Below are 12,356 nucleotides of genomic sequence, written 5' to 3'. Positions count from 1 at the left end.
CTTTCCCAGGTTAGGGAAGTTTTCAGCTGTTATGTCTTCATATAAGTTTTCTGCTTCTTTTTGTCTCTCTTCTCCTTTTGGGAGCTCTATAATGTGAATATTAGTTACACTTGATATTGTACCCAAGGTCCCTTAAAAAATCTTAATTAAAATTTTAATTTATTTATTTTTTCTTTTTTCTGTTCAGCATGGGTGATTTCCACTACTCTGTTTTCCAGTTCACTGATCCATTCCTCTGTATATCATCAAATCTACTTGACTCCTTCAAGGGTATTTATTTCAGTTATTGTATTCTTCAGCTGTTTGGTTCTTGTATATATTTTCTAACTCTGTTAAGCTTCGTATGTCTGTGTTCATCCAGTCTTCTCATTGAGCATCTTTATGATCATTATCTTAAACTCCTTATTGGGTGGAATCTTTATCTCCATTTTCCCTAGTTCTTCTTTGTTTTTATCTTGTTCTTTTGTTTGGAGCATATTCTTCTGTTGTCTCATTTTGCTTAATTTTCTGTTTTTATTTCTATGTGCTAGGTAGTTTGTTAATATTTCCTGATCTTGGAAAAATGGCCCTATGTTGGAGATGCTATGGGGCCCAACAGTACACTCCTCTCTGGTCATCAGAGCTATATACTCTACGGGTGCCCCTGTGTGGGCTTCATGAGACCTTCTGTTGTAGTGGGGACAAGAACTGTGGCTGATTAGTAGGTGGAGCTGCCCTCTAACATATTTGGCTATCAGGCTCTGCTTCATGCTGAAGCTGTCAGCAACTGGTACCCTGTGCATCTGGCTGCCTGGCCTGAGGCATTTCAGGGCTGGTGCCTGTCCACTGGTTGGTGGTGCTGGGTCCTGGTAGTGGGGGCCCAGGTGGTAGGGCCCAGGACTGGAGCCAGCCTGCTAGTGGGTGGGGCTGAGTCCTTGTCCCACTATTAGTTGGGGCTTGGTCCTTACACTGTTGTTGCTCAGCTCAGGAGATTCTGGGATTTGTGCCAACTGGCAGGTGGGTAGGTGAGCCCCGAATGCCTATGAGCTACAGGGAGGATTCCAAAATTGTGCTTGTCAGCACCAGTGTGCTCATAGTAGAATGGGCTCCCCAAATAGTTGCAGTCTGCATCTGTATCTCCAGCGGGAATCCTAGTTGTCACCTGCCCCTAAAGGAGACTCTCTAAGATCAGCATTTGGGTCTGCCCTAGATACTTTTCAAATTACTGCCTCTACACTCGTCATCAGAGTGCGTGAGATTTTGTGGGCATCCTTTAAGTGCATAGTCTCTGTTTCTTACAGCCATTTTCCTCTCTCATACACAAGCCACATTTACCTTTAAAGTCAGATATTCTGGGGGCTCATCTTTCCATTGAAGGACCCCCAGGCTGTGGAGGCCAATATGGGGATCAGACACTGCTCCTTGGTGGAGAACCCTTGAAATTGTGATTATTCACCCATTTGGGGGTTGCCTACCTGGAGCTGTAGGTCTTGACTCTATTGCGTCTCCACCCATTATACCCATCTGGTTGTGGTTTCTTCCTTAAAGCTTTAGTTGCTGAAAATCTTTTCTTCAGGTTGTTCTTATTGATAGTTGCTCTGTAAATAGTTGTAATTTTGGTATGCTCATGGGAGAAGGTGAGCTCAGAGTTTTCATACTCTATCATCCTACCCACACCTCCCACTGTATACTTTAATAAGTTTTGACTACCTATATTTTTGAAAATAATATGGCTTCCCCATTATTTGATGTACTACAGCCTTCACAGATATCTAGATTTTGTTGTGCAACTCTATTTTGAACTATTATATGTGTATGCAACATTATCACAATAGTACACTTTTAAAAAACCACTCACAATTCCATCATTTAAGATTTGTCTAACATCACTTTTCTATAACTTCTATGGCTTATCAACACACATATTTCAAATGCTGCAATTCATGATACATAAAATTTTTTGTTTTACTATTTTATTTGTGTTTACATTATAATCATGTCTCATCGTTTCATATATTCTCTTTAATTCACCCTTTAAGTCATTGCATTACATTCCACTGAGTTGATGTACTATTATTTGCTACACCACTACCATATTACTGAATAATTTTGGTTGCTTCAAACATCTTTTCCTATTGGCAAGAAAGCTGTAATAAATACCATTGTTCATTTTAGACTTAATTCATTATTTCAGGATGAACTGCCATGCATGGGATTACTAATTTGAAATCTATGCACATTTCCTATTTATTGTAAGAGATATTAATGCTCTAGCTTAAACCTGAAATCTTTTTTTTCCAATCTTACTCATAATTATGTAAATAAACACAATATAATGCACTGAAACTTTAAAGTATCATAAGAAGCACATATAGAAGAATGAACAAAACAGTCAAGAACCTCCCTTATAAAAGTTAAATGTAGACAAGACAGGGTTAAAAGTAAAAAACACTAATCATTTAATAAATATGTATGGGCCAGATACTGCTAATTAATTTTAATCCTATGAGTTACTTTTTTATGTCAAGAAAATTATTTTTCAATTATATTCTAAGTGGTTAATAGAAAGGCTATATTTCAATTTTTTACTATGGTTTAGAATATCTTTCTTAACATTGTTAGTAGTGTAATTTTTTCCTGTTGATTTTCATGGAAGTTTTCAAGTAGATTGTTACATAATTTACAAATAATGAGAGCTTTGCACTCCACTTTGTCTTAGATATTTATACATGTTAAGACTGTCTTGCAAAAGATAAAATAAACAGGTGTTTTAAGAAATTTTGAAGTGCTGACTCAATGTTTAAATTACTTCACATAACCCACAAAGCAAACTGATAATCACAATACTGCTAACTGAAAGTTTAAAAAGGGAATGGAAAGAATAAAGTTTCATTTTTGCTTTACAGAAATATGAGGTCAAAAGTTGTATAGTCACAAATGCCAAATATGAAGGAAAAAATTGGGAGAAGTGCTGTTTTCATAACTTCTAAAATTAAAAATAAACCCAACCTTCATGTGCAGTATAAATCTTGAACTAAACGTACGTTAAGGTTAAAGTGATTTGAACCATGTATGGTGAATATGGGAACTTTCTTTGTAAAACTCTCAATATAAAGTTATAGATTATGACAAACATGGAACAAGAAAATATATATCTTTGACACTGAAAATATTTAGATCAATAATTGTAGAATAGGAAGAATCATATTGCTATGGAGTGAAATGGTTTTTCAATTAGCTCACAATATACTTTCAAAAAACATTTTTGCATGACTATATAGGATCGCCCTAATCATACTATAAATTAATAACAAAATAAAATGTGCATGATAAAACATATTTTAGTCTCAAAAATATGCACTATATATATTTTTAAATGTTCTGTTTTATATTAATAAAAATGGTTTTATTGAATCTAAAACAAGTATCCAAATATGTGCTTAAAATGTTTATGGTTACCCCAAAATAAAGTGCCTAGAGAAGAAATTGGAAACTCAGGTGACTATGAATCCATTCTACTGAATTCTTATATATGTGCTACAACAGCTTAAGCAGTCAGAAATGTCAATTAAAAAATTTAAATGTTTCAAGGAGTAAATTTTAAATCATAATTAAATACAAGTATTTTGAAAAAATTAATATTGACCTTAAAATGCAGTATTACACATAATTCCAACTGCTTCCTAAAATGTTTACCTAAAATATTTGAAATACTATGATTTTGTGGTGCAGGGAAATTTTATTTAATTCTCTGCCTATACTGTGTTGGCAATTTCTCACTTTGTTCTAATGTGAGTCTAGCCCCAGTTACAAAGTACTATTAATATTATCAAGTAATACTTCCTGGAAGTACAGAATTAAGCTCTGACACAGAGTAATTTTAGATTATTCTGTTCTGTGCAATTTCTCTAAGTATTTTTGTTTCTTTGTTTGTAAAATACTTTTTGAATACTCTGCTAACAAAATATTTTTAATCATTTTATGGAGTCATATGATATAAACAACAACAATAAAAAAGTCTTCCATTCCTTTCCCTTATATCTTAAGAATTAGAGCCATTTTTTGTGATCTTTATTCAGCTAAAAGTTACTTTTTAAGATAATTTCAAATAACATGGGGATTTGAGTTAATGAATATAACGAGTAATTCAAAATGTCAAGTCTGTCTTGCTACATAATAGCTACCATTTCCTGAACTTACTACAAACCTATGGTGGAATTTATTAGCTATTGTGGAATGCAAGTTATTTAACAAATATTTACTGTCTACTATGTTCAGAGCACTGTGCAATTCAGCAGTAAATAGAGGAGTAGATACAGTCCTTGCTTGGAGCCTATGACAAGAAGGATCTGACTCCAAGTTTATCTGTAATGTCTAGAGATAGGATTTTAAGTATTATCCTATACTGATGTAAACAATGACACACCACTGTGCAATGGGAATGAGTGAATCATTAAGTTGAGAGCTGGGAGAGAATTCATCCAACTGTAAAAGACAAATCAATTCTTTGGGGTCACAAAAATGGCACAAAATTTATATAACTCACAATAAACATTTCTGAATTTCTACAAATATTGTTCCCTTTCATATATCTAGCCCCATGTGGACCTATGTAACAACAGACAGTTTGGACAGTACTAGAGGTTGGAGATAGTCTTCTGACTTTTACAAATAGCAGCAAAAATCTAGAAGATAATGTGAATATTTGGTATTTGGTAGGGAAAGACCTGCAAAGACAAAAAAGCCTGGCAAATTCAAGGAACAGAGGGGAGATGGGTGTGCCTGGAATTGAGTGAGTAAAAGTGATTGGAGCAAGAAAATGGAGGTGATATCAGAGGGGAAAGTGAAAGGGGCTTATCATGGAGCCTTGTGGGCACCTGAAATAAATTTGTTTTTTTTTCCCCCAACTTTATTGTGGTACTATTGACAAATAAAAATTGTATATATTTAAAGTGCACAACTTGATGATTTGATATAAGTATACGTTGTGAAATGATTACCTACAATCAAACTAATAAGCATATCCATCACCTCACATAGTTATCAATCTGTGTATGTATGTGTGTGTGTGTGTGTGTGTGTGTGTGTTTGTGGTGAGAACACTTGAGATTTACCCTCTTAGCTAATTTCAAGTAAATGATGCATTATTAACTATAGTCACCATGCTACTCCATCTTATAACTGAAATACATCTTATAAATGAAAGTTTTACCTTTTGACAAACATCCCCCATTTCTCCACCCCTCAGCCCCTGGTAACCACTATTCTACTCTCTGTTACTATGAGTCTAACTTTTTCACATTCTACATATAAGCGAGATAATGCAATATTTGTCTTTTTGTGTCTGGCTTATTTCCCTAAGCATAATGTTCTCTAAATTCATCCATAGCCTCACAAATGGCAGAATTTCCTTCTTCTTTTAAGGTGAATAATATACCATTGTATATATATGTATATATATACATCACACTTTCTTTATCTACTCATCTTGTTGAAACTTACCCTGTTTCCATACCTTGGCTACTGTGAATAATTCTGTAACGAACATGGGAGTGCAGATACCTCTTTGAGATAGTGTTCCCCACCCCGTTTGGATACATACCAAGAAGTGGGATTGTTTGATAGGAACATTGGCAGACATTGAAGTGTTTTAGACAGTGCGGTTATATGATCTGATGCATGATTTTACAGGATCATTCTGCATGCAGAACTGACAATAGGCTGGAAGGATGGGGCAAGGGAGGAAACAAGGGAACGAATGTGGAGGATATTCCAATATGAAGGTGAGATGTGATGGTACCTTTGGCTAGGACTGTAGCAGTGGAAGGGGAGAAAAGTGGGTGCCAACAGGATTTGGCTTTATCCTTAGGTTTTATTTACTAAATAAATGGGACGATGGAGTTGCCCTTATTTTGAATGGAAAAAGAGAAGCAGGGGAGTAGGTTCATGAAGGAAGATCAGTAGCTCAAGTTTAAGTATGTTGAATTTGGCATCTGAGTGGAGAGGTCAAGTAGGAACCTTAGTATGCAACTCTCAAGTGCTTCCTCTCCTCACTTCTCTGAGCCTATAGGTCTGTATATTGGATATTTCAAAGCTGACCAAGGATATTCAGTGATTTTGACATTTGGGTTTTCTTCTTATTCTGGATCACACTGCTTATTGGTAAATTACCACCTGGACACCACAGTTATTTCTATTATCTTATTATTCCCAGGCTTAAGCCAATATTCTCTTAAGTGTAAAGGGCCATTATTGTTCTCTGTTTTGTGGGCTTCAATTTAAAGGAACCATTTCTGATTGATAATTACACGTTGTCCTTTCCCTGACAAAATTTAAGCATTTTAAAGGAAAAATCATATTTTCAACTTTTAATTCCAAAAGTTCAATGGCATACATACAGAAAAGGCAAAATATACACTTGAAAAATTGAAGAAATATTCTGTGTGAGTAATGTGATATAGTTATACAAGTGATGTGAGAAAGGCACAGTTCCAGATTTCAAGGACAATAAAGTTGAAACAGAGGAATATTCAACAAAGGAAGAAACATTTTAAAATAAAATAAAAATGAATGAAAGGAGCAAATATTGCTCCATGGGAGATGTGTAGCATAGAATAAGAAACGAATTGACATTAAATACCAAGAGATTATAAGCTACTGAATAGAAGAGTCACAAAGTTCAATTCTGATCAATTGAAAGGAGTTTAGTCACAAATCAACATTATGGAAATATAATTTTTCTCTTTGAACAAGTATCTTTCTTCTCACTCTCTCATATAACATCTTTTCTTTTATGAAACAAAACTATATTGCAAATGAAATTGGATCATACTTTGTACTTACTAGACTTGGTTAAATGTAATTTCAGTTAACTAGTGTTAATATATCTGTTTCTATGGAAATAATGATAACTATGATTCTTCAGTAGGTGGTTGTAAATGAAGCTGGTCATATTTAAGAACAAATCATTTTGTGACAAATGAACAGACAAAAATTTGACAAAGTAAAAGGAACCAAATGATTTCTGGTTTTTTTCCTTCCTTTTCTTTTCCTTTTGTTTGGATAAATGATGAAATGCTTTCTTTACTCAGAGCTGTGAGCTTGGTTTTCTATATTAATTGTGAAGACCCTTTACTGTACTTCCTTGAATGCTCTTCCATACAGCTTTCACCTTTGCCTCTTAACACTATCCTTTCTAGTTCTAGTTTAAAGCACTGGCTTTTGCTTTTTCCCTTTGACGTAAAGAACTAGTCAGTAGCCCAATGGAATCATCCTTTTTCTTTTCTTTTTTATTTTTTTCTGAGCTCTAAGAACTTTAGGTGCTGTTTATAGTTTTTCTTACTGTCCTCAGCTTTAAGAAGAATGTATATATTTAACACTGCATTCTTCCATACGTAACAATATACAGTGTACTGAAACATATCCTCTACAAGGTTGACTAATTCTGCTTTCCATTCTCTTTCATACCACAATAACTAAATATTCAATGTTTTTATCTTGTCCAAAGGAACTTTGAGAGTATTCATTTGAACAATCAGATTTTGTTATTGTTGTGAACCCAGTCACAACAGCAGCTTACACTCTTCAGGGAACACTCTTAAAAATCACCTTCTATAAAGTAAGGGCAGAGCTTCTTCTGTTATTGCTATTTTGTTTCTCTGTTCCTTGGCAATTTTTTTTGATTTTCATTTTCTCTCTTTAGGTTTTTACTTTCCCCAAAGATTATGAAGCTGCATGGAAAGCTTAACTTTCTCATGCATAAATAAATAATATATGAAAATGGTGTTTATAATCATATATTATATAAAAATATACATTTATATATAAAATATATTGTATATATATAATTTATTTATATTCCCATATAGAAAGTATATCCAGGTGAAGTCACTATAAATAAATGAGTGCCTGGGAAGCTCAATGTATATCAAATCCCCTAAGAAGATGATTGCTACCCAAAGATTTATGCTGAAACTCCTATTAAAAAAAAAGTCTCCTTCCAATTAGAAAACAAAATTACCTGATGATATTACCTTTTATTTATATCTATATTTTTTTACTTAAAAGTCATACATATAGAATTGAAGTAAATAATACTCATGGAGATCTTGGGCAAGGAATAATGAACTACCAGAATGAAATACTTTCAATAATGTCCTATTGGTTGATTACTGTTGTATAAACATGATATAGCTATAGTTTCATTAAATGCATATTATACTGAGATCCCTATTCATTTGCTCGAGCACCACAAAGTCCATACGAACCAACCCCTACCCTGAAGTTTATAATCTAGTGAAGAAGCACATTAAAATGAGAAATAGAGAATATAGAAATAAAAAGCATGCTAATTGGATGTAGAGAATAAATATAAAAATCACTAGAAAGAGATTTGGGGTTGAAGAATAGTTAGAGAGGTTGGGACATGTGGAAGATGTTGAGAATGGAAGTTATGGATAAGCAGAGGCTGGCAGAGAGGCCTCTGCCTCTGTGATGTAGTAAAACTAATATGAAATAAGTGTGGTGGTTAAGGGTTGAGGAGATAAAGAGGTTTCCAATTTGCATAAAGAATTAGTAATGAAGAAAAGTAGAAAATTGTTATATTATTAAAAGTGTGATCAAAGAGTGGGTGATCTTAAAATGTACTTGAAGGGATAGCCATAAAGGAACAAACTATGAAAACTAATGGTGATCATATTGAAGGAACATTTAAACGTAGGTGTGCACAAGACAGACTGACAGAGAGTAACTTCAGGCAGAAGATCAGGTATGGGGAAAATGACGTTAATTTAGAGGTGAAGGTAGTCTAGACCATGTAGGTATAGAGAGAGAAGTTAAAAAGCCAGCAGTCATTAACAGAGAAAAGCAAGATTTGGGGGGCTCAATCAATGTGGATGCTCTACCACAGCCTTCCATGGCAGGTGCAGAACCTCTGTGTGAAGCACCTTCAACCACACGTCCACTCTGAAAACTTAGAATGTAAGCTCCAAGAAACTAAGGTCTAGCCTGTAGTTTGTGTGTGTGTGTGTGTGTGTGTGTGTGTGTGTTTTAACTGCTACACTGCCAGTGCCTAAAACAGAGCCTCACAACATGAGTTTAATAAATATTTCTTGAATATTTACTATTTTAAAATATATCTTAAAGTCCACCTTTCTTTTGAAGCTTTCTCTACCTCTTTCAGTTAGTAAAACTTAAGGTGGAAGACATAGATTTTTGGAATCAAGTAGACCTGTATTCAACTACTGACTACTTAACTTTTCTGATTTTCAGTTTTCACATTTTAAAACAGAGAATACTATTCATCTTGCAGTGTTATTATAAGGTTTAGAAATTATCAATGTAAAGTGCCTAGCTTACATTCAGCTACATATTAGTTACCCAATCCACGTAGCTATTAACCAGGAGCAGGTGTCACTCAATCATCCTCTTTTCCCTTTGATCAAATCTTGTATATTTCTGATTTATAACATTTATCACTTTGCACTAGAGTTAATATGTCTATCTTCTCTCCCGCAGTACATCAACATTTTACTACGTCAAATACCAATCTTTTTAATGTGCCTAAGAAGTGTCTCTCTCAAAATTCAGCATAAGCCTTTTCTCAGTCAAGTTGTTTTGACCTACTCAACTGGACTTCAGTTCTTTCTCTTCATGTCGTTTCCTCCTGTATCTTAAAAGTACTTAGGTTTATGTTTGTCTTCACTCCTGGAGTATGAGCTCCATAAAGACTGGGGTGTTACTTTCTATTCATACACCCTGGGGACCTGGTAAACTACCCTGGGCATACACACTCATTATATGAAAGAGGAGATGAGTACAAAAATTATACAGAAGATATCTTCTACAGAACCTATTCTCAGAAAGAGAGGAGGGGCTAGTGAAACAAAGAAATTAAATGCAGACAGAGTTTAGGAACTCTGTCCTGCAGAGAGTTTTGATTAAGGAATCCAAGGTGCCATGAGAGTTTAGACAAGCAGGCCTTACTCATGTTTCTTTATACACTTGCTTTGACATTGAAAATAGTGGCCACTGTATTTTATTTGAGAATTGGTCTGTGTGCTTGTTACTCATTCCTGATTCCAAGAACCAGCCATCACAGGATCTCATTTTGTCAATCAGAGCACTCACTAATCTCCCACAATGTGCAGAGCAAAAAGTTGGTAAAAATGATCATTAGACATGAAGATACTGGTCTCTTCTGAGATCGGCAATCTAATTAGACAGACAAGAAGAATGAAATGAATGTACCCAGAGTCAATTTCATATCTTATTCTCAGATAAAGTTGACACCACTTTGGTGATATCAGCATATCAAGGTATAAAGCTTGGATGTGGAAATTCAGCCAAAACAGTGAAAAAAAAAATCTTTCAATTGTCATTTGGTGTCTTGTAGAATAAACAAATTAATGCATTTTGTGTTCATTTCAACTAGTTGCTGTGGGCTTAGCCACAATGAGTATGAATATATGTGTATATCTCTATATATGTATATATAGAGTTATACACATATATATAGTAAGCTTTTTTTCTTTACTCCTTGAATCTAAACTTATTAATCTACTTAAATTAAAGGGGAGATATCTAACTAAGCATTGCAGGGCATTTATAAAATTCAAAAATCTATTCATGTGTTTGAAGAAAACCATTGATTTTTTTCCAGGAAAGTATGATGCTCTTGTGCATATTATATTAAATCCAAATCTTAATTTCCAATATAGGAAATAAAGTACTTTGCCTATTAAAATTTATATAATATCTATACTTTCAAAGTATGGCCTCTGGTAGATAATAGGATAAGTAGGGCAATATTTCAATATTTATTGATCCATGTCTAATGAAAAAGAGAGCACATTATTTTATTTTTAAATGGATGGTATTGGTAAAATGTAGCTATTTTAGTGCCCTAATGCCAACATAAATCTTATAGTTTTCATTAATCTTTAAGATTGGTTTATAAACATTGAGGGGAAAATATTTTTCAGTATTACATTACATTCACTTTTTAGTATATATAATTTATTTTGATACACTGTTTTTTAGTGTTATTGTTGGAGAACTCAACGTCACTGAAAAGCACATTTAGCAAAATGTAAAATTAGTTTTAGCTTGTAACCTTTTAAAAAACAATGTAAATTAGATAGCTATAAATGCGTGCCTAAATAAAACAACAAAATGTATATGTAAAATCAAAGTGATGGTCTCATAGAGGAGATTTAACGTAAATGGCTACCAGTAGACTCTGAACAAAATGATCAATACTCCTCTTAAAAAAAAATGCTTTAACTGTCTAGTGAAATTATAAGGATCTCATAAAGATGTGCAAACCAAAGATAGAGTAGCTGCAGTATGCCTGGAAGTGGCTAAGCTCCCAAGCAAATCATCCCTATTAGTTCCTATTCATGATTTAAATTATGCTTTTTTATCTGTTCATAGCATGCAGCACTTTTTAGCCTCACATTTCTAGGCATTTTAGCTTTTGCTGACATAAATGCATTCCCAAAATAGAATGTTACAACAATTTTCTGCTAGACATTTAAGCCCATTTGTGCATTTTATTTTAAGATATTTTTTTTGAAACTTCTAACTGTGAGAGGTCTGGGAAGGTGGTGTTAGAATGAATGAGAACTTGTTTTCTAAAGCGACACTGTAGACACTTGATCTACCATTAAAAAAAAAAATCACAGCTTCCTACCTTGAAAACAAACATCTCACGGCGAAGAATAGCTAGAGTGTTAAAGTTCCCATCACAGATGTTGGGTTTGGCTCCAGGATAGGAAGGTCTGCCAGTGGGAGGCCGGGGAGGTTTGGGCCGGTCATTCTTCCTTGGGTCAGCTGGAGGATTAGAGCGGTGTGGGGGCACTGTCGGTAGAGGTCTTGTTGGTGGAGGAATCTTGTCAGGTGGACCTTTTGAAAATATGAGGACAGCACTTGGCTCACTTAAAACTGGAATAGTGCTGGAAAATATGCTACATAGGACAATCACTTATCAGTGGAGGGTTCAGACTAAGCAAGCTAAGAGGTCTTTAAGATTGTATACTTCCTGAAAAAACAAACCATCTTACCCAACAAACCATTGCCAAGTCTATCGGAAACTGTCTTTATTGTGCTGAATTCTGGATCCAAGTAACTAGGCCTTCTTTGTTAATTTTTAATGATTTTTAAAATAGCTTCACCACAGCCCTTATTGGAAAGTCTGTTTTCAAATCAGTTTTTGGAAGTAGGTGGTGTATTAATTATAAATAAATTAAAATGAATACTGGAACCATGCATGTAAGCTCCACCAAAGTTAATCCTAGATTTTGGTAGACGATTCTAGGCAAATATTTCTAATATTGTTAATAGCTCATTAACAAATCAAAGTTTATTCTATCCCTATG

The 12,356-nt window shown here is 34.2% G+C and overlaps 1 protein-coding gene across 1 annotated transcript in view; it reads right to left on the bottom strand.

The window, feature by feature from the left end:
- The window catches only part of MMP16 (matrix metallopeptidase 16), a 357,858-nt gene that overhangs the window by 106,223 nt on the left and 239,279 nt on the right, over nucleotides 1-12,356 (bottom strand). The window contains exon 6 of the mRNA XM_089898989.1: nucleotides 11,672-11,883. Within this exon, the coding sequence (XP_089755115.1) occupies nucleotides 11,672-11,883 (212 nt within the window). The remainder of the gene's footprint in view (nucleotides 1-11,671; nucleotides 11,884-12,356) is intronic.

The sequence above is a fragment of the Delphinapterus leucas genome, chromosome 17, assembly GCF_059928025.1.
Source record: "Delphinapterus leucas isolate spDelLeu-1000000601 "Yukka" chromosome 17, BTC_Dleu_Yukka2, whole genome shotgun sequence".
NCBI classification, from domain to species: Eukaryota; Metazoa; Chordata; class Mammalia; order Artiodactyla; family Monodontidae; genus Delphinapterus; species Delphinapterus leucas.
This window is presented reverse-complemented; position numbering and strand designations above follow the sequence as displayed.